Here is a 20,293-nt window from a genome sequence, read left to right as displayed (position 1 = left end):
CTATTGTTTCCCCAGTGTTCAGTGATCTGACCTTGTGTCTAGTGTGTTCAGTGATCTGACCTTGTGTCTATTGTTTCCCCAGTGTTCAGTGTTCCTTGTGTCTATTGTTTCCCCAGTGTTCAGTGATGACCTTGTGTCTATTGTTTCCCCAGTGTTCAGTGATCTGACCTTGTGTCTCTGTTCAGTGATGACCTTGTGTCTATTGTTTCCCAGTGTTCAGTGATCTGACCTTGTGTCTATTGTTTCCCCAGTGTTCAGTGATCTGACCTTGTGTCTATTGTTTCAGTGATCTGACCTTGTGTCTAGTGTTCAGTGATCTGACCTTGTGTCTATTGTTTCCCCAGTGTTCAGTGATCTGACCTCTGACCTTGTGTCTATTGTTTCCCAGTGTTCAGTGATCTGACCTTGTGTCTATTGTTTCCCAGTGTTCAGTGATCTGACCTTGTGTCTATTGTTTCCCCAGTGTTCAGTGATATGACCTTGTGTCTATTGTTTCCCCAGTGTTCAGTGATATGACCTTCTATTGTTTCCCCAGTGTTCAGTGATATGACCTTGTGTCTATTGTTTCCCCAGTGTTCAGTGATATGACCTTGTGTCTATTGTTTCCCCAGTGTTCAGTGATATGACCTTGTGTCTATTGTTTCCCCAGTGTCTGATTGTTTCTATTGTTTCCCCAGTGTTCAGTGATCTGACCTTGTGTCTATTGTTTCCCCAGTGTTCAGTGATCTGACCTTGTGTCTATTGTTTCCCCTGAGTGTTCAGTGTTCATGATCTGACCTTGTGTCTATTGTTTCCCCAGTGTTCAGTGATCTGACCTTGTGTCTATTGTTTCCCCAGTGTTCAGTGATATGACCTGTGTGTCTATTGTTTCCCCAGTGTTCAGTGATATGACCTTGTGTCTATTGTTTCCCCAGTGTTCAGTGATCTGACCTTGTGTCTATTGTTTCCCCAGTGTTCAGTGTTCAGTGATGATCTGACCTTGTGTCTATTGTTTCCCCAGTGTTCAGTGATGTTGTGTCTATTGTTTCCCCAGTGTTCAGTGATCTGAGTGTCTATTGTTTCCCCAGTGTTCAGTGATATGACTGACCTTGATCTGACCTGTCTATTGTTTCCCCAGTGTTCAGTGATCTGACCTTGTGTCTATTGTTTCCCCAGTGTTCAGTGATATGACCTTGTGTCTATTGTTTCCCCAGTGTTCAGTGATATGACCTTGTGTCTATTGTTTCCCCAGTGTTCAGTGATATGACCTTGTGTCTATTGTTTCCCCAGTGTTCAGTGATATGACCTTGTGTCTATTGTTTCCCCAGTGTTCAGTGATATGACCTTTTGTCTATTGTTTCCCAGTGTTCAGTGATATGGCCTTGTGTCTATTGTGATATGACCTTGTGTCTATTGTTTCCCCAGTGTTCAGTGATCTGACCTTGTGTCTATTGTTTCCCCAGTGTTCAGTGATCTGACCTTGTGTCTATTGTTTCCCCAGTGTTCAGTGATATGACCTTGTGTCTATTGTTTCCCCAGTGTTCAGTGATATGACCTTTGTCTGTTTCCCCAGTGTTCAGTGATATGGCCTTGTGTCTATTGTTTCCCCAGTGTTCAGTGATATGACCTTGTGTCTATTGTTTCCCCAGTGTTCAGTGATCTGACCTTGTGTCTATTGTTTCCCCAGTGTTCAGTGATCTGACCTTGTGTCTATTGTTTCCCCAGTGTTCAGTGATCTGACCTTGTGTCTATTGTTTCCCCAGTGTTCAGTGATATGACCTTGTGTCTATTGTTTCCCCAGTGTTCAGTGACGTGTGGTGTGGGCCGGGTCACCAGGCAGGTGGAATGCAGTAACTACCACCACCGGGTGGATGAGTCATTCTGCGACCAGGACGAGAGGCCCAGCACAGAGCACGAGTGTACGGCCACCCCCTGCCCCCCCGAGTACCGACAGAGGCCCAATGACCAGCCCTACAGCCCTCACAACCCCGCCAGCCACCCAGGCCATGGCAGTTGGAACATCCCCTCGGCAGACAACCAGTGGAGGACGGGACCCTGGGGAGGAGTATGTACAGAACCATGGGACCAGAGATTGTACACTCACCTGAGTGACCCCAGTTGTAGGCAATATGGCCGGGGGTTCGGGGGGGTCATGATGTTCCACGTGGTCAAGAAAAACTTCTAGGACTATGATACCATCTCCATGCACTGCTCTCTCCCTCACCTAATTGTCTGACTGCATATCTGCTGTTCCTCACAAAGTGATCTCTCACTGTATTCACTCAGACAGATAGTAAGGATATGATTAGATTGCAGCTGATAAGGTAGTGTACAGGCTGTGTACAGAGTTGTGTGTGTGTTTCCCTCTGTAACACACTCTGTGCCCCTCCGTAGTGCTCCAGTACGTGTGCAGGGGGCTTCCAGAGGAGGGTGGTAGTGTGTCAGGATGCGGAGGGTCGCAGCACCAGCCACTGTGACCAGAGGGTCAAACCTGCAGAGTCCAAGAGCTGCGACTCAGGACCCTGCCCTCTGTGGAACTACAGCATCTGGGGAGAGGTGAGGGAGAGGCTATACAGAGACGCCTGGTGCCCAAATTCATGACGTATGTCGCGCATCTGAGAGACGAGTTGAGACGACTGCCTGAACCGAATCAGTTCGTCTCCACTCGACTCTCGCTGTGCGACATACGTCATCAATTTGGGCACCAGGCGTGTCTGTATAGCCTCTCCCGAGAGGTGAGTACACAGGCACTACAGGGACTATGTACATCCTTAAACAGATCTACCTCTGTTGAAGCTACAACAATATGGTCCACTACTAAACTACAGATACCCATTTCAGACTCCTGGGCATGTGTCAATAGTCTAAAGTGGCTTCCTTTCCTCTGCACCTCTTGTTCATCTACTCCTGCACTGAAAGAAGAACTATTGAGATACTGTACCAAGCAGCCTGCCTTTAACTCAAACGTCTTGCAAAATACTAAGTTGACGCCCTCTTCTCTTTTCCACTCTCAGTGCACCCAGACGTGTGGCGGAGGAAGGAGGACGCGCCAGGTGGTGTGCCAGCGGCCCAATGGACAGAGACTCAACGACCACAACTGTGACGTCCTGGATAAGCCTCCTGACATGGAGCAGTGCAGCCTGCACCTGTGCCCAGGCAGCACATCCTGGCACCGCCGACCATGGAAGCCGGTACGATAGTACTTCCTCTTCCTATAACTTCTCCTCCTCCTTAACTTCCTCCTTCACTGGGGCGTGTCACCATGAGCCGTGAGTAGACATGGGGGTGTGCTTAAATTACAGGGAGTGTACTTCTGGCCCATCCACTAGCAGCTAGAGGCTAGCGGCTAGCTAACTGTTTTAGCCTATCTGTAGGAGCGTCAATGGAGCACTAGTGTCAGCGCTAGGTTAGGATAGCCCCAGCCCACCCACACTGGGCCATGGAGTGGCATGGTGCTGATTAGAAACAAGGGGAAAAGAGCACACACAGAATGCTGCTTGCTCCACATTGGGAATTGTCAGAAACACATGGTTCCCATTTGGAACTTAGGCTCCAAATGAAAACTATAAATTAGAAGGACAATGTTGTCCAACAATGCCATATATTTGTAGAGGCGAGTGAGTAACTCGAAATATATTTATTTCATATGTGAAGCGTGAAGTAAACGTTTTTTCTGATTTCTGTCTCACCCTGTAACCGAAAGTACACAAGTGTAAATTTGTGTATAAGAGTTACCTTTATCAAACAGCAACAAATTACTGTTACTGTATTTTGTGTATGTATCTTTGTATCTTTGTACAGTATGATTTTTAGTGGCTAGGTTTAGTATGATATTTTTAGTGGCTAGGTTTCATAACTGAATATGATATTTAATATTTTACTGGTGCTTTTGGTTGGATCTCTTGCGTCTCATGAATAATGGCAGTTTGTACAGAGCAACGTACTTTCAAAACGACAGTTTTACTATTTTTAAAATTATGAAAATATATTTTTTAAGACTCAGAAATGAAACGTTAAATGCAGTTTTCAAAATGGTGCCATCCCTCTTAGAATGTTATATTCTAGATCTTTTCACAGTTCTACCATCCCCTCATGTAACAAGGTCTGCTTCTAAAGTTTTAAGTAACTGACAATGAATTATAAGTACAAAATAATTTTTTAAAACAGTATCTATAGAATACTATAGATAGTCTAGATATAACACTGTATTTTAGGGTTCAATTTGAAATGCTTAGACACATACAGTTACTGCAGGAAAAAAGCTATAATGCCTATGCAAGGAAAATATTGGGCGCAGAAAGTCCTGTACAGTAGAAGCTACAAAGGCCAGGCCTTCTACACTTCTGGTATCACAGAACTGAACATTGTACAGGGATCACTGTTCGGCAAAACACTCAACCTCACAATATACTCTCACCCTCACCAGTACATGTGTTATCATTTTTCTGTCTTGTCGTTAGTGTGTTAGTTGGTCATAGTGGCACAAGTGATTTCAATATTTGTCTTGTATGGTGGGCCCTTTGTCTCTACTGTAAAACTGCACTATAGTACAGGAGAAGTTTACATCAAAATGATGTTTACAGTGGGGTTTCTATAGAAACACCAGTCTGCCATTTTTTCAGAAGTCAGCGAATTAGAGCCCTTTTGTCTTTGCCTCTGATAAATTGGCTGTAGGTGCTCTTAACAGATTGACATAATAGTCAATCTGCTAAGTACAAGAGGCACTATAAAGTTGTATTATTGAACTTATTCACAGGTCATACCTGATGTATTTGTAAAGCTTATGTTACATGCCGTATATCAAGATAAATCCGTCTAATATGGTGTACAAATGTCAAACTATGCAATCCAGTTTTTAAAGCTCTACCATTTCACAGTAGATTTACTTCCAATGTGCTTTTCATCTGAAAGTCTGCTCAGAAGATAAAACCAACTGAATTGGCATCCACTAATCTGAAGCACACAAATACCTCTCTTTTATGATACTGTAGTCATTTGTTGCTGTTTCACTTTTTTCTTGGGCGAGTTAATACATTTCTGAAGGATTTTTTCATATAAAAGCTATTTATTTGTTTACGATAGTTTATTCATTGTTGCAGCTTTAATGTTGTATTTGTTTCCATTTCGATACATGTAACACTTGGGTTGAACTATCTGTCATAACCTTCGTAATGCTGTCATCAACCTGACCTGCCATCCCATAACTGCTCCATACATTACAAAACATTTCATTACTAACTACTTGCTTGATGGATAGCCAGCCAGTCAACATATATATTATATTATACCCTTCGACAGCATGAAAAACACTAGTACGTGAAACATGGTTTCCCAAAGTGTCATGACATGTGAGACATCAAGGTGCAGTCTACCTGACACATAGTTGAGGTGAAGTGTTACCAAAATGGCTCTTTGTTTGTGTTGACCGTTAGCTCTCCTGTGAGGTCCACTCTGGGCTCTCTCTCTCTCTTGTCTTCTTCCTCCTCCACATCCCTTTGTCTCTGTCTGTCCCAAGACATTCACTTCATCCAAGACTCCTCCTTAGCCTCGCCAGCCCAGTCCCTCTTCGTTTCTCCAACTTTTTTTTACCCAAGGTGCTCAGTGCATTGCTTAGTTTTTTTGTTCAAATGTTTGTTAATCTTTTTCTATTTATTTAGTTCACATTCAAAAATACATAAACATGTTGAAATATCTTTTCCCACTGTAAAAAAATATTAAAGAAACAAAGGTTGTGAAATGTGTGTTGTTTTTCAATGTGGCATCATGCTGTAATACTTGGAAAGTGTTGTATTCTTTGGCAATGACATTTGCCCCATAACTTCAAAGTCATATTGTTAAGCATTTACTTTTATGCTCATCACAGTACAGGAAATAGCATCATATGTGCTCTGTATTTTTTGGGATTTATACCAAATACTGTCTAAAATATATACTACACTGAGCAAAAGTTATTTAGATATAAAGGCCCACATCCTAAATGCTGAACCGTCGCCCAAAAGTTGTACACAGGTCAAACAAACTTCAGACACAAACTTCAAGATAACTGTTTCGGTTTAATTATATCCCTATAGCATTTGTTACACAATATATGATAACTAAAATATTTGTTGATACAGAAAAATATATACCTTTGCAGTTCCTCCTCATGTCTCTATCCAGCTAATCTAAAGCCAGCTATCTGAGTTTTTTAGAATAGCATAAAAGTGTGCTTTATAAAATAGCATAAACAGCATAAATTAAAACCACACAAAATAGAATGTAAAACAGACTGCAGGCTTTCTTCATATTGTTATGATGTTTTTTTAATCATTTCATTTTGCAAACACTCAAGAGAAAACACTCCAATTTTGGCACAGGCTGGCACATATATCTGTTTACAATTGTAGTAATAGGGCGATCTCCGTAATGCCTTTGGCTGTAAACCAACAGAGTATTGTGTTTTATTACAAGAATAATTGGAAATTAATCAATGTTGGCAAGTTTGTTATATTTTAAGAGGTCCCAAATAAATACATTTAAAAAATGATGTTCATGCAATACTGTTGATGAATTCATTTTTGCCTCTTTTCTGTTGTATTATATCATGCTTTCAAATAGGACAAGTAAAAGAAGCAGAGGCAATACCAAAAATAAAAACTGAAATATAACATTTAAATAAGTCTTCAGACCCTTTACTCAGTACTTTGTTGAAGCAACAAGCTTGGCACACCTGTATTTGGGGAGTTTCTCCCATTCTTATCTGCAGATCCTCTCAAGCTCTGTCAGGTTGGATGGGGAGCGTCGCTGCACAGCTATTTTCAAGTCTCTGCAGAGATGTTCGATCAGGTTCAAGTCTGGTTCAAGCTCTGGGTGGGCCACTCAAGGACATTCAGAGACTTGTCCTGAAGCCACTCCTGTGTTTGGCTGTGTGCTTAGGGTTGTTGTCCTGTTGGAAGGTGAACATTCGCCCCAGTCTGAGGTCCTGAGTGCTCTGGAGCAGGTTTTCATCAAGGATCTCTCTTTACTTTGCTCCATTCATCTTTCCCTCGATCCTGACTAGTCTCCCAGTCCCTGCCGTTGAAAAACATCCCCTGCTTCACTGTAGGGATGGTGCCAGGTTTCCGACATAAATTACGCTTGGCCAAAGAGTTCAATCTTGGTTTCATCAGACCAGACAATCTTGTTTCTCATGGTCTGAGAGTCCTTTAGGTGACTTTTGGCAAACTACAAGCAGGCTGTCATGTGACTTTTACTAAGGAGTGGCTTCCGTTTGGCCACTCTACCATAAAGGCCTGATTGGTGGAGTGCTGCAGAGATGGTTGTCCATCTGGAAGGTTCTCCCATCTCCACAGAGGAACTCTGGAGCTCTGTCAGAGTGACCATCGTTTTCTTGGTCACCTCCCTGACCAAGGCCCTTCTCCCCTGGTTGCTCAGTTTGGCCAGGCGGCCAGCTCTAGGAAAAGTATTGGTGGTTCCAAGCGTATTCCATTTAAGAATGATGGAAGCCACTGTGTTCTTGGGGACCTTCAATGATGCAGAAATGTTTTGGTACTCTTCCCCAGATCTGTGCCTCAAAACAATCCTGTCTCGGAGCTCTACCGACAATTCCTTCAACTTCATGGCTTGGTTTTTGCTGTGGGACCTTATATAGACAGGTGTGTGCTTTTCCCAAATCATGTCCAATGAATTTAATTTAACACAGGTGGACTCCAATCAAGTTGTAGAAACATCTCAAAGATGATCAATGTAAACAAATGCACCTGAGCTCAATTTCGAGTCTCATAGAAAAGGGTCTGAATAGGAAAGGAAAGGAAAGGAAAGGAAAGGAAAGGGGGATACCTAGTCAGTGAATACTTATGTAAATAAGGTATTTCTGTTTCTTTAATAAATTTGCAAAAATTTCTAAAAACCTGTTTTCGTACAATGCATTAGGAAAGTATTCAGACCCCTTGATGTTTTGCACATTTTGTTATGTATGTTGGCATGTTTCATAAAGTGATTTGCTTTCTCAAGTAGCAGTTATATGGGTTGAATCTTGGACTTACCTGGTCATGGACTTACCTGGTGAGATGATTAGGGTATCTTGTGGCATTCTTCAGTCAGGGTTTGTCCAATAGAACAATCAAGCAATGTAAAAGCATTAACTGATTCCAAAGAGAATAACTCACCAAAGACAGAGAATAATAGACATTTATTGCACAGATTTTGTTATTCAAACACAGTTTGGGAGCAGTAGTAGTTCCAAAATAGATATAGCAACAATGGTAACATCATTAAGTAATGCTGATTGCTTTAAAAACAGCTGCAACCCTTTTTGGGGTGAAGCAGCACTAACCAACAATAATGTGATGAATTGAACACTCCAACATTTTAGTAATTTATGCCTATTTGTTGCATATAAACACAATTTCCTGCAGTTAGTGGGGGAGTCCCAATGAGAGCGATCTTTGTTGACGTGACCCTGAACGAAAGACATTTGTTAAAATGACAACATAAACATATTTGTTTAAAATGACAACAACATAAACATATTTGACTTTGGCCTGAGTCAAATTCCCTAAACCTGTCACCCTGGGGTCAGATGGTAGTAACATCATTGAGCTTGTGTTTTCTGATCCAGCCCATATGCCGGTGTAGCACTGATCAGCTGGACTAGCTAGGACTTGGAGACTTGGAGGTTCCCTCAGTCTCAGTTCTTCAAGCATGGTTCTTGTCATAGGTTGGAAACCAGAGCAGGATGCTAATGTTACATTTGGTCCCTGTTAGTGGTGGTTTATTCATTAAGCCAAAACCAAATTATACAATTGATGAGGTGTATTGGTCAGTATACTTGTAGGATTTGGCATGTTCGGAGGGTTAAGGCTTTGGAGGCATCAAACCAGATACTGCTTCGAGATGTTATCTGAGGCATCAACATCTTTGGACAGAAGTATAGCTTTGACAGCAGCAACAAAGTCTGTATCGAAAGGCCAAACAGTTGGAAAACATTGAGGACAGACAAAACATATATCAAAATCAGTCTCATTTTTTTCATTATTACATTTCCTGTCTGTTTTAAATCAAAGTCATTTGTTTTTGTCCCAGGATTTGATTAAAAAACAACTGTAATATTAGTATGCTCTCCTTCAACATTGATATGTCCAATATGTATTTCTTGCAATTTAGAGAGCAATGAAATAATGCTGCCATGCCTCAATAGAAACAAATGACAGAGAAAAGACACGGCTTGTATACAAAGATTGATTTGTTTTTATCCCAGATTGCCCAACAAAACACACACATTTCTTAACGTTTGGCTGAGAGAGAACTATACAAGATATTTATATAGTACATATGGAACTTAAATATTAAGTGTCAGCGATGGAGAGTCTTTCATCTAAACCAGTGAACCCTCCTGCCTATATAGACATCTGCGATCAAGCACGGTTGATGTCAAACTTCAAAGTTTGATATATATTTGGCTCTATGTGGCCTAGTCCTGTACATTAAAGCCTCGTTTAGACATAGCCACTAATGCAGTCTCAGTGACGGAGGGTGATGACATAAAATGGCAGGAGTTGACTCGCGACCACAAAGAAACTGGATACAGAGCAGAGCAAGTGGAGAGAGAGTGGGGAAAAGATTGAGAGACTAGTTTAGGCAGATTTTTGTTTCGCTGGCGCTACAGCTGGGGATGGATGCAGGGGGATAAAATAAGTAGAGATCTGGAAGCGTTTAAACTAGGCTTTCCCTGGCTCGTCCAATGATCGGGAACAGGTCCTCAACTGGCATCGCAACGCATCTGAGAGAAAGATCTCTAAAGCTTATGGGGTGAGTCCTCTGTGAAATGGGACTTCAATGCATGTTCCTCTCACCTCGTCTCTACTGGAGATTATTCATGTTGGGGCCTGTTGGTGGCTGTCATGTTGATGTACCTTGGTAGTCGGACTGTACAAACTCTTCATATTTGTCTACATTTTTTTTCTCCCCAAACTTGGTTCAGTGGGAAAGTGTTTGAGGTTGCCCTAGAAGAACGTGGTAACCCACTGAAAATACGATATCTCCCTAGAAAGTAGAGCTTATTACGTTTTACCTCACATCTTACTAAGACACCCTACACCGCTGCTTTCTTGTGTGGCGTCAGTTAGCAGTGCAATAGATGTCAGTGTATTACTCTTTATATGAAGACTTCCAGGCTCTACCTTTACTGATGTGGGTCCTGTACTGCACTTTCCACATTTAGCTACCTGGCAGCTGTTTCTACTTGTGCATCTGTCTCTCAGAGCTTTATGGCCGCTGGTTCACAGATGGTGAAGACATTCCAGCAAGTCAATGTCTGAGCCTACAGTACTCATCGATGTTACATATTCAGCCCCAACATCTCCCTCCCATCCTTTTGTGATTAAACGACACCGCCGTTTACATCACGCAATGTTCAGTCCTCTTATATCATCCTCCAGCGTCAGATCCGCCAGAGTAAATTCCAAGCACAAACTCATTTTGTCAATGACGTCTGGAGGACCGCACTGGATATTGGTTATATTTCCTCGCCATCAATTTTTTAAAATTGTAATCTATCCATTGATTTTTTAATTTTCTATGCTCCCTGACTGTCTTGTTTTCATTTGGGTGATTATTAGCGAGCTGGACACAGTCAAGAAACTGTATAATTTCTACACAGTTTGGATTTGCTTTTAGTCATTTTAAAGTATAAAATGTAAAAAACTATATATATATTTAACCAGGCAAGTCAGTTAAGAACAAATTCTTATTTACAATGACGGCCTACCCCGGCCAAACCCGGACGACACTGGGCCAATTGTGCAATGCCCTAAGGGACTCCGGATCACGGATCGAACCTGGGTCTGTAGTGACGCCTCTAGCACTGCAATGCAGGGCCTTAAACCGCTGCGCCACTCAGAATAATGATATAGTCCTATTAAAAAATATAGTATATACTCAAACCACCCAGGGAACCGGCCCACGGGCTGTATGTTTGACACCCGTCTAGGATCTGAAAATATACAGTGTGGCTACGTGAGGCAGTCATTGGTGGGCAAATATTATATCTGATGTTCTAGAAGCCAAGGAATTATAGTTGCCTTTGACTTTGTAGTCAATGCTATTTATTACCTAACTTGTTTTCCTTCTACAGTTAAGGACACAGTTATTCTCAAGGCTTAACACCATTTTTGGAGTCCACTGAACCCAGCTGCAGATTGTACATTGTTGCACATCTTCAAAGAGTGCTATAGTGGGGGTGAAATCAAAGGTAGATAGCATATCAGGCTTGTGAAACACACCAGCAAAACACAACAATTTCACCCCCATAACGGCCCCATAAAAAGACAGAGGTGTATAAACAGAGGGTTCAGCTTGGAGGAATGTGTTAATGAGACCAACCACCTCTAAATTACAAACAATCTAACAATGTGATCGTCCCAACATACAATATTTTGGGCAACATTTTCTTGTGTCTCTTTGACAGAGGAAAATTTTGCCCTTTGTCCGATATCTCTACTGTAGCTTTTTGGTTGGATCACAAAGGCCAAGGTCAAGGTCGTTGGTGTCTTGCGATGCAATTCTGTTATTGGAACCCAGGATGAACAATGCCGAAAGACAAACATTAACTGTACCCCATATATATGGCCAAGTTATCGTTACTCGTTGTGTATTTATTCCTTGTGTTATCATTTTTTTCTATCATTTTTCTCTGCGTTGATGGGAAGGGCCCGTAGGTAAGCATTTCACTGTTAGTCTACACTTGTTGTTTACGAAGCATGTGACAAATAACATTTTATTTTATTTATTTATTTTAAAAGAACACCACGTCTTTGGCTTTGGTTGTGAACTCGTCACTAGGATAAATGACACTAGAGTTTGGGTCTTGACAGCTTAACAGTGAAGTGGTGTTGAGTAAGAAGAAGATGGGATTTGGATGGAAGGAATTTGCCAGGAATAGGGACTCTTGGAAGCTCTTGGAAATCCTGGGCCAAAGGTCACTTTAGAATCTCATGCATTGTTCCGTCTTTTTAGTTCTGCTGTCCGAAATCAGGTTCACTTTCCTGGTCTGGCATAGCTTTATGAGACAACAGCATTGTACTCAATGAAGCACCAATGGAGTTTTTCTGGAGTGGGACATGGAAATGGATCTTGGTTCCAGCTGAATGTTTGGACAGGTAGAAAAACTGGTTGTTTTTGTCATTCCCGAAAGTTGACTTATGGTTGCTCAGTTCATCTTTTCTGAGTGGTGTTGACTTAAAAAGAGAATAGTGTTGGAGAAACTTAATATGCCCTTTTAGGATTGTTTATTTGAGTTTCTAGCCATGGCAGAGTCACAGTTTGGCACCAACTACACAGTTGAGTTTAGTCGACTGCTTTCATTTTCCATCACAAGCAGCCTTAAGCTCTTGTAGTGAACATTTTGTCAACTTTGTTAACACAGACCAATAATTATTTAGACTTTGCAATATCCTTTTCAATCATCATAACCCTTACAATAAACTCCATGGTGACGCCAATAAGAAATGTCCCTATTTTTTACCTTCGGTATCTAAATGTACTTGTGACATTGGTTTGTGCCAACTCTTTTGTGAGGAAATTCTATTTGCGAGTTAATACCAATTCATTTCAGTTAATAAAGCCTACTTACTCACTGTAGTAATTGTCTAATGATATCTCTTTTGCCAGATTTGGACCACGTTGGCCAGTGTTAGACTGGACTGTATTAGTGCTCGTATGAGGTGTTGCGTAATGTTTCTTCCTATGCATGGAGATGATCAGGCCTGTGTGTGGCTATTTTGGCCTTGAGGATGAACGATCTATGACTCGGACATTCCTCCGCCCCACGATGTTCTGCTCTTACCAGCTTTTCCCACGTCGACAGCATGTGTTGTTTTGACTTCTGTCTTTGAAACTTCCTTGCAAAACAGGACCTTGAACAGAAAAAGCATCCTGTGATAGCTCTCTGGCCATATGTCTTAGCCTCCCTCACTCTCTGAGCTCTGCAAACATCTTCTTACATTTTGTTCCCCTCATTGACACTGATAAAGGTGTAATAACATCAGTGTAATAATCAGTGTAATGAACTGAAATAATATCAGTAATGCAATCTATCAGTGTATCTTGTTCACTAATATCACTTGGTCCTTGGAAAATGAGAACATATTGAGTTGTTAGGAGGATCATAAACCTAGATTATCTTCAATATGACTTCGATCATCTTTTTTTGAAGCTGTTGACAATTTCTATACATAGTATTTGAGTATCGGTTTGCTAGTAGAGTGTAATATTCTGGACAACCTTCACACAATCGTGAGTTTGTTCTTGCTCCAGAAACGTCGGTACTAAAGAAATTAGACAGTGCCTTTTAAGGTTTGAAAACATCTGACAAACATTCAAAGTGAACGATCAATTGAAAGTGAGTTGTTCTATAGGGATTTCTGTGTTTTTTCTCTTCAAATTGCATATGCTGTGGCTGAACTACAGGTAATTCCATGGTCTCAAAAGTTACCAAATAGCGCGGCCTCTCTTTGCTTAAACGCTTCCATGTGTCCACTAGCTTACCTGTCCTCTGTGATGGAATGGGCGGATGTCATCATACAATTGCAGCCTGCCATGCCTAGACAAAGACACGCTCTTATGAATAGCGTGGAAATAGAAAAAAGACATAACCTGTCAATATTCTTGATGCATCTCACATTTCAGTATAGTCTACCAAAGTCCATTTAAGTATCAATCTTTGCGATCATTGAAATAAAAAAAAAGCCAGCTCCATGTCTATATACCTACAAGTATAACAAGCTGTTTTATAGTATGGTCTTAATAGCACAGAGAATAAACATGAATTAGCTGGATTTGGTTTGGCAATAAATGAAGTGAACTGTTCCAGAACCCTGAAACACTAGCAAAGCAGAAATGCAGTGGAAAGAAGAAGAAAAGGCACAAGCTGCTTAGCTGTTAGCACAATGCAGTAACCGGCCAAACATGGCTTATCTTTGTCTGTGTACTGTAATACATCTCCCGTTCTGATTGAAAAACGTTGTTAAACAAAACCGTGTTACTGGGGTGGCTTTCAGGTAATGATTTCATTCCGTCTTCTAAAGTAATCCATATTATTTCTCGATGAAATTCACTGGCTGATACTAGAATTAACCCACCTAATCATGTGAAATGAATTGCTGTTACAACTTGGGAGAGCACATCTGTCTCGAGAGAAAGTCATTTTTCATGCGGCTTGTATATTTTTTTATTTTTCAACAAAGTTTTAATAGTAATAATACATGTATATGCAACTTAGAAGATACTTTTATCCAGTGTGACTTACAGTCCACTAAATGGATACATTTAAGTGGCTAAGTGTTTGTAATCCCCATATACATTTTCTGTGAATGTGACCTTGACTCTTTCCCCACCATTTATATTATGTTAGAGATCCCCACACTGTAGTATTTACTGTAGTAACATGCATTACCAGCCCTGTAACCCTTCATTAGTTATATTTATTTACTCATTTACTAAATTCTCCAAATGAAAATCACTATCTTTTGCCCTCAGTATGTTAGTTAGCAGACCAGCAGCTATTCATGGGAAAGCCAATTGAGCAGTTGAAGCGTAGTAAGAGGAGTTGACTTACCTGATCCAGTGTTGAGTAGAGTGAGGCAGCAGCCTAGCCTGGTAGTAGAGTTTAGAGTGGAGGGGTTGGTCGGTTCCCAGGTCCTCAGCTCAGCTCTGAGGTTGTTCTTTGGCCCCACGCGCTGTGCCGGCTTTCTGCTCTACTTCTACGTTACCAGCCTTGATTAACTAATGGCTGACAGATAAGGCTGCCTTGCTGTGGAGAGGGAGGAGCACGCCGCCTAATAATGTCTTCTCCCCACTGTTAAACAGGCAGCAGATACAGTTCAGCTGAGTAGCACTGCCCGTAGCACTGCCTGTAGCACTGCCTGTATGGCTGTGGTTTCCTTTCCTCCTCCTGCTCTTTTTTATTTTCCTTTTTTTTCTTCTTCAATGACAGCAGTAAGGAGGGGCTAACACCCCCTCTATCGCCCCTACTGTACATGTCTGCCTGTCTCCGTTCCTGTCTGAAGTGGAGAGAGCAGTGTTATCATTTTTGAGTGAGCGTGCAGCGGGTATAAGAAACTGTCATGTTTAGGATCAGTCAGTCAACACAGGGCAGCTTTGATGTCTCCTTGTCAGCTGGGCTGAGTCCTGTGTTTAAAATGCCTTTGTAATTACAATGTGTATAATATACTGTATCTGTGTACAGTGCCAACTCAAGCACTGCCCTCACCACAGTAAGGAAGAGAAGATAGCAGGAGGTGCCTCTCTGTTTAAATGGTTCAAATGGGTACTCTAGCAGAGTGAACTCACCAAGTGTTGCACAAACGTGTCTCTCTGAGTGCTTGAATGCTTCTCCTTCATTAGTGGAAAAAGAAGTAATTCTTCACATCCTATGCCCACAGCTCCTGTTGTCCAAACCTAAAAAGGGACCAGCTTTTGTTAGAATTCAATACAGTATGTCTAAAATAAATCTTCCTTAAATAATTCCATCACAGCACAGTAAGTCCAATAGAGTGTACTATCTATGGCCACCACAAGTTTACCATTTTGATGTTATGCAACATTCTGAGATCATAATTAAGGGACAATACAATATTATGTTTATTATCTGGGCTGGAAAATATGCTAAGACAAAACAAGAGTTCTCCACGTCTTGTTGTACTTTATTCCAATACCCCATTTTAGAGTGGCTTTGTGTAATGGGGCTCACTCGCTCACTGAGAGTACAGCAGAAATAGCTGGTTCTCTAACTGCTGTTTGTACTCATAAAGACGGAAGAGTCTAGAATAGAATATTTTTGTCCATTGACCGACCTTTGTCTCAGGGATAGGGCTTTCTGAAGACTCATCAGGATCTCTCTGCTTTTTATTTGTTGTGTTCTTGTTTTCTCTGTAGCTTTCCTGAAGCATTGTACAGATTATTGAAACCATATGATTGTCTAGCCATATGTATGCATCCAGCTCTTTTAGCTTTATGAGTTTTCTCTCTCCTGGGCTTGTGTGTGTGTGTGTGTCTCTCTCTAGTTTGTGCCATGTACAGGGTTTACACGTTAAACAGGGGAGTGCATTCAAACCTGGGTGTTCACTGGATGCTTCACAGAGATCCATGTCATGATTAGTTTATCCAAAAGTGGTTTATAGCTTGTTCACTTGGCCATGAGATGTAATAACATATCATGTGTGTTCATCTCAACTCATACACTGAAGACACTATGTGGAGCAAAGCACCGTGTTGGATACTTTTAAACATTTTATTATGTCTTTTCTAGTACATTTTCATTGATTCTTGTGGTGTTTATACTGTTTTAGACTATTTAATTTGGCTCACTACTTTCATGTGGTAGAGAGGGAACCTCCTCAGGACTAAGCTAAGTAGTGGGCTAACCGTGACCATTGAAACCATTAAGCATCAAATCATTACAAGCAGGCTCTCAATGCGCAACACAAAACAGCACATTGGATGGTTAAGTACTTTGTCTTTCTTCATTCATATAAAGTTCTAAACTGATTGACATGTTGTACTTTCGCAGAACTTGAGCAGCGGGTATAAGCATGGTTTCAAAAAGTGTTGTTGGAAAAGGCATTCACTAGAATCTCTGCACTCACTGTCTCCATTTTGTTTTATCCCCCTCTTCTGTCTCTCTAGTGTTCTGTGAGCTGTGGCCGGGGGACCAAGCAGCGGGAGATAACCTGTGTTTGCCAAAACCAAACCCAAATAGAGGAAGAGCACTGCAGTCATCTGTCACGTCCCCGGACACAGAAGGCCTGCCGAGCCCAGGGATGCCCCAGCTGGAAGGCCAACAGGTGGAGCAAGGTATGTGTCATTCACCACCCCGTCCCCACACACTCTCCAAATACCCCCAGGCCCCTTGGAGGGACCACACCACCCGCCCCTCTCTAATGCTAACAGTCACCTCTAGCAGCTGGGACGCCAACGCAAACACAGTCAAGGGCTTCCCAGTGTCCCCAGATAGTAGAACATATAAAGTACTATACACACTGAGCACCTGTCCAATCACTAAGCAGTTGATATACTCTTGTACCAAACGTCCTTCCGATGTGAGTTAAACACCACAGGCTACATTTACATAACTGTTTATGCAATGCACCATACTTGTATACTTGTGAGAGGAAATGTTATGGGAATTCAATGAAGCTTGTGCTGTGCATTCGCTCTCTCTCCTGGGCTTGACTAGGTATCATGCTAGTTCCTTTACATTTCTTGCACTCTTTTCAAAACAGCAGTGGCTAGTTGCCCAGTGCATTTTCCTGCACCAATGCAGCATGCTGGACAAAGGTTTTAACATGCAACTGACACTTCTAATAAATCACAAATGCAAGAAGGTACCTACTTTCTACAGACAGACAGATCCCACTGGGCACAAACTTGTTGAATCAATGTTTCAATGTAATTTGTCAACTGTTTGTAACGTGGAATCTATATGAAAAATACATTGGATTTGCAAAAGGTTGTCAATGTAAACTTTTGTTTTGAGAGTCAAATTTCAACCACAGAATAATATCATCATGGTAACACATTTTCAACAGACAAACCTTGTATAAAATATGTTGAATTTGTACCTTTAAATAACGTCAGATCTTCAACGTTATATCCACTATCAGAAAAAAAACAATAGGCTGGGCAGCACCTCCTACTGGAGAGCTGATCTATCTACAGCTATCCATTTGGTCTCCCATCCCATTTAATGAAGTCCAGCCCAGGTTTGATATTTGTCACTGACTACTGCCAGTGCGCTATTGTGACAATGATTATTGAGACCTCTCTTAACTAAATAGATTCACTGTAGCTATCAAAGTCATGAAAAAGGGTAGGTTTTACAGAGCAAATTAAATGTAGCCATACTCTCTCTATAAATCCTATTTTATAAATGATACTATTTAGGCCTATATAACATTGCCGAAGTCATCGTCAGCTATTGTTTCAATTCAAACCAGGGTTCAACTAAACATAGACAATACATATACGCCTAGTGTTTCACGCTTTGGTTGATGTCAAATTTAGTCTTCAAGTTAATAATGAATATGTTGGATTTACATCTCCATTTCAACCAAAAATCTAAATGAAAGAAAATGACTAAATCAAATGAAACTTTATTTAAAGTGCAGTTAAAGTTTGATTTGATTTAGTCCTTTAGCAGTGCTAGGAGACAGGAAATCCATGAGCCCAAATGTATCACAAGGCCACCAGAGAGTAAAGGAGATGGAGGTGGAGGGAGCTTTGTCATGTTCTGACAGGTTGTCCAGAGCAGAGGAAGGAGTAGTTGTCTGTCCGTAAGTGGTGACTGTTTAACAGTCTGATGGCCTGGAGATAGAAGCTGTTTATCAGTCTCTCGGTCCCAGCCTTGATGCGCCTTTACTGTCTCCGCCTTCTAGATGGTAGCGGGGTGAACAGGCCTTCCTGTGACACCAGGTGCTGTAGATGTCCTGACAGGCGGGCAGTGTGCCCCCGGTGCTGCGTTGGGCTGACTGCACCACCCCTTGGAGAGCCTTGCAGTTGTGGACATTGTAATTGTCATACCAGGCAGTGATACAGCCCGACAGCATGCTCTCTATGGTGCATCTGTAGAAGTTTGTGTGGGTCTTAGGGGCCAAGACAAATTTCTTCAGCCTCCTGAGGTTGAAGAGGAATTGTGGCTTGTTCTTCACCACCGTGTCTGTTTGAATGGACCATTTCAGTTTGTCATTGATGTGCAAGTTAAGGAACTTGAAGCTTTTCACCCTGTCTACTGCGTTCCCATTGGAGAGTAGCAATCAATGGTCAAGAGGGCTCGATGTGCGAGTAGCATAGGAGATGTGTTGATAGAACTTCAATAGCGTTTTCCTCAGATTTCCTTTATTAAAGGCCCCAGCTACAATAAATGCAGCCTCAGGTTATGCGGTTTCCAGTTTGCACAAAGTCCAGTGTAGTTCCTTGAGAGCCGTCCCTGTGTCTGCTTGGGTGGGAAAATACACAACCATGACAATGCCCGAAGAAAATTATTTTGGGAGGTAATGCCGTAATTCTGTCACTCTATCAGGCCCCCTGAAGATGTACAGTATTTAAGTAATGTTTCTGTTGGACACAACATGGAGAGCAAAGAGAGCTCCTCGTATCCTGTATGCTCCTCACGACCAAAGTGTGGGTGTGAAATCCCCATTGGAAGTTCATCGCTGTCTTCCTCCATTAGACCACTGCTACTTCCCAGCCTTTGTGGGCCTCACTCTCCCTCCCTGGTGTCTGGAAGCAATCATCTCCCTTCACATACCACCAGAAACCATGAAATCCACAACTAGAGCATAAAGACATGTTTTATATCTTAACATTCATGCCTGTGACAACTTTGGAAACCTCAGCACCCAGCGTTTGGGCTTTTCAGCAGCTAGCAACTCAATCCCCTCAGTCGCCTCTGAATGGGGTCTGGTGAAGGGGTACGAGAGAGGAGGGGGGTGTGGGGGTCCGTAAGCAAATGGTAAGGACCGCCTGTGGAGCTCCTGGTGTGGAGCGGCCCATGCTCAGGAGTGGAGTGGCGGCAAGCTCACTGATTGGTCTGTGACAGCTGCATTTTCTGCCTCTCTGTGATCAACCACTGTGCAAAAGCATGTCTGTGGGTCGGCTGCACTCTCCTCTCTCCTTTAAAACTCATACCATTAGAATCACAGGTTCTACTACTAGGCTCTTCTCAAATTCTATTTCAATTCTAATTGAATTCTAACACAAATGAATATATTTTCGTGAACAAAAACGGCATGCTGTAGATGGGTAGAGAGCAGCAGTTTCTGGAGAACTCAACTCCAACATCAAATAGTGTGCTTAACTATGACAAGTGTAATCCTCGGCAATGAAAACCAAAAGTATTTTGGAAAGAGATTAGAATCAAATTTCTTAAGCCTTAACAGTTGTTAAAATCGTAATAGGAGGCTCTATTACATCCCACTTTGGGATATTAAAACAGCCTTTAAATGAGGCTTCGTTCTTTTGATGAAACCTTCATCTGAGGTCTGATTTCTCTTTATGCCTTTTGTTCTCCTTCCAAAATGTTAAGGAGTAAAAATGTCACTTAAACGGCACACCCTAGAGATGATGATGTAGGCCTACACACAGTTCTAATACAACATGATACAGTATACTGTACATGAATTGGGAACTTACAGTTTCTAAAGATATTGTGGCTGTATAGTGAGTATTTATACAGCTTTCTTCTAGAACCCTGGGGGTTGGTCTCCGGACCTAGATTAATCCTAGCCCTGGACTGAAAAGCACTTTGAATGGAGGGTCACCAATGTACATGGTTCTTAGT

General features: G+C 41.7%; 1 protein-coding gene and 1 long non-coding RNA gene across 4 annotated transcripts in view; one reads left to right on the top strand and one right to left on the bottom strand.

The window, feature by feature from the left end:
- LOC118401373 (A disintegrin and metalloproteinase with thrombospondin motifs 20-like) overlaps nt 1-20,293 on the top strand; it is a 147,375-nt gene that overhangs the window by 101,259 nt on the left and 25,823 nt on the right. For all 3 annotated transcript variants that reach the window (XM_035798833.2, XM_035798835.2, XM_035798834.2), the window contains 4 exons: nt 1,781-2,044; nt 2,374-2,535; nt 2,994-3,170; nt 16,642-16,809. In XM_035798833.2, the coding sequence (XP_035654726.2) occupies nt 1,781-2,044; nt 2,374-2,535; nt 2,994-3,170; nt 16,642-16,809 (771 nt within the window). The remainder of the gene's footprint in view (nt 1-1,780; nt 2,045-2,373; nt 2,536-2,993; nt 3,171-16,641; nt 16,810-20,293) is intronic.
- LOC118401374 (uncharacterized) lies at nt 8,131-14,995 on the bottom strand. Its single transcript, XR_004829246.2, has 3 exons — nt 14,573-14,995; nt 13,504-13,575; nt 8,131-12,872 (listed from the first exon to the last, which is right to left on the bottom strand). It is a non-coding gene; the product is annotated as an uncharacterized LOC118401374 (long non-coding RNA).

Source organism: Oncorhynchus keta, chromosome 22 (genome assembly GCF_023373465.1).
Source record: "Oncorhynchus keta strain PuntledgeMale-10-30-2019 chromosome 22, Oket_V2, whole genome shotgun sequence".
Classification (NCBI taxonomy): domain Eukaryota; kingdom Metazoa; phylum Chordata; class Actinopteri; order Salmoniformes; family Salmonidae; genus Oncorhynchus; species Oncorhynchus keta.
The sequence above is the reverse complement of the archived record's forward strand: the minus strand, read 5'-3'. Positions and strand labels throughout refer to the sequence as shown.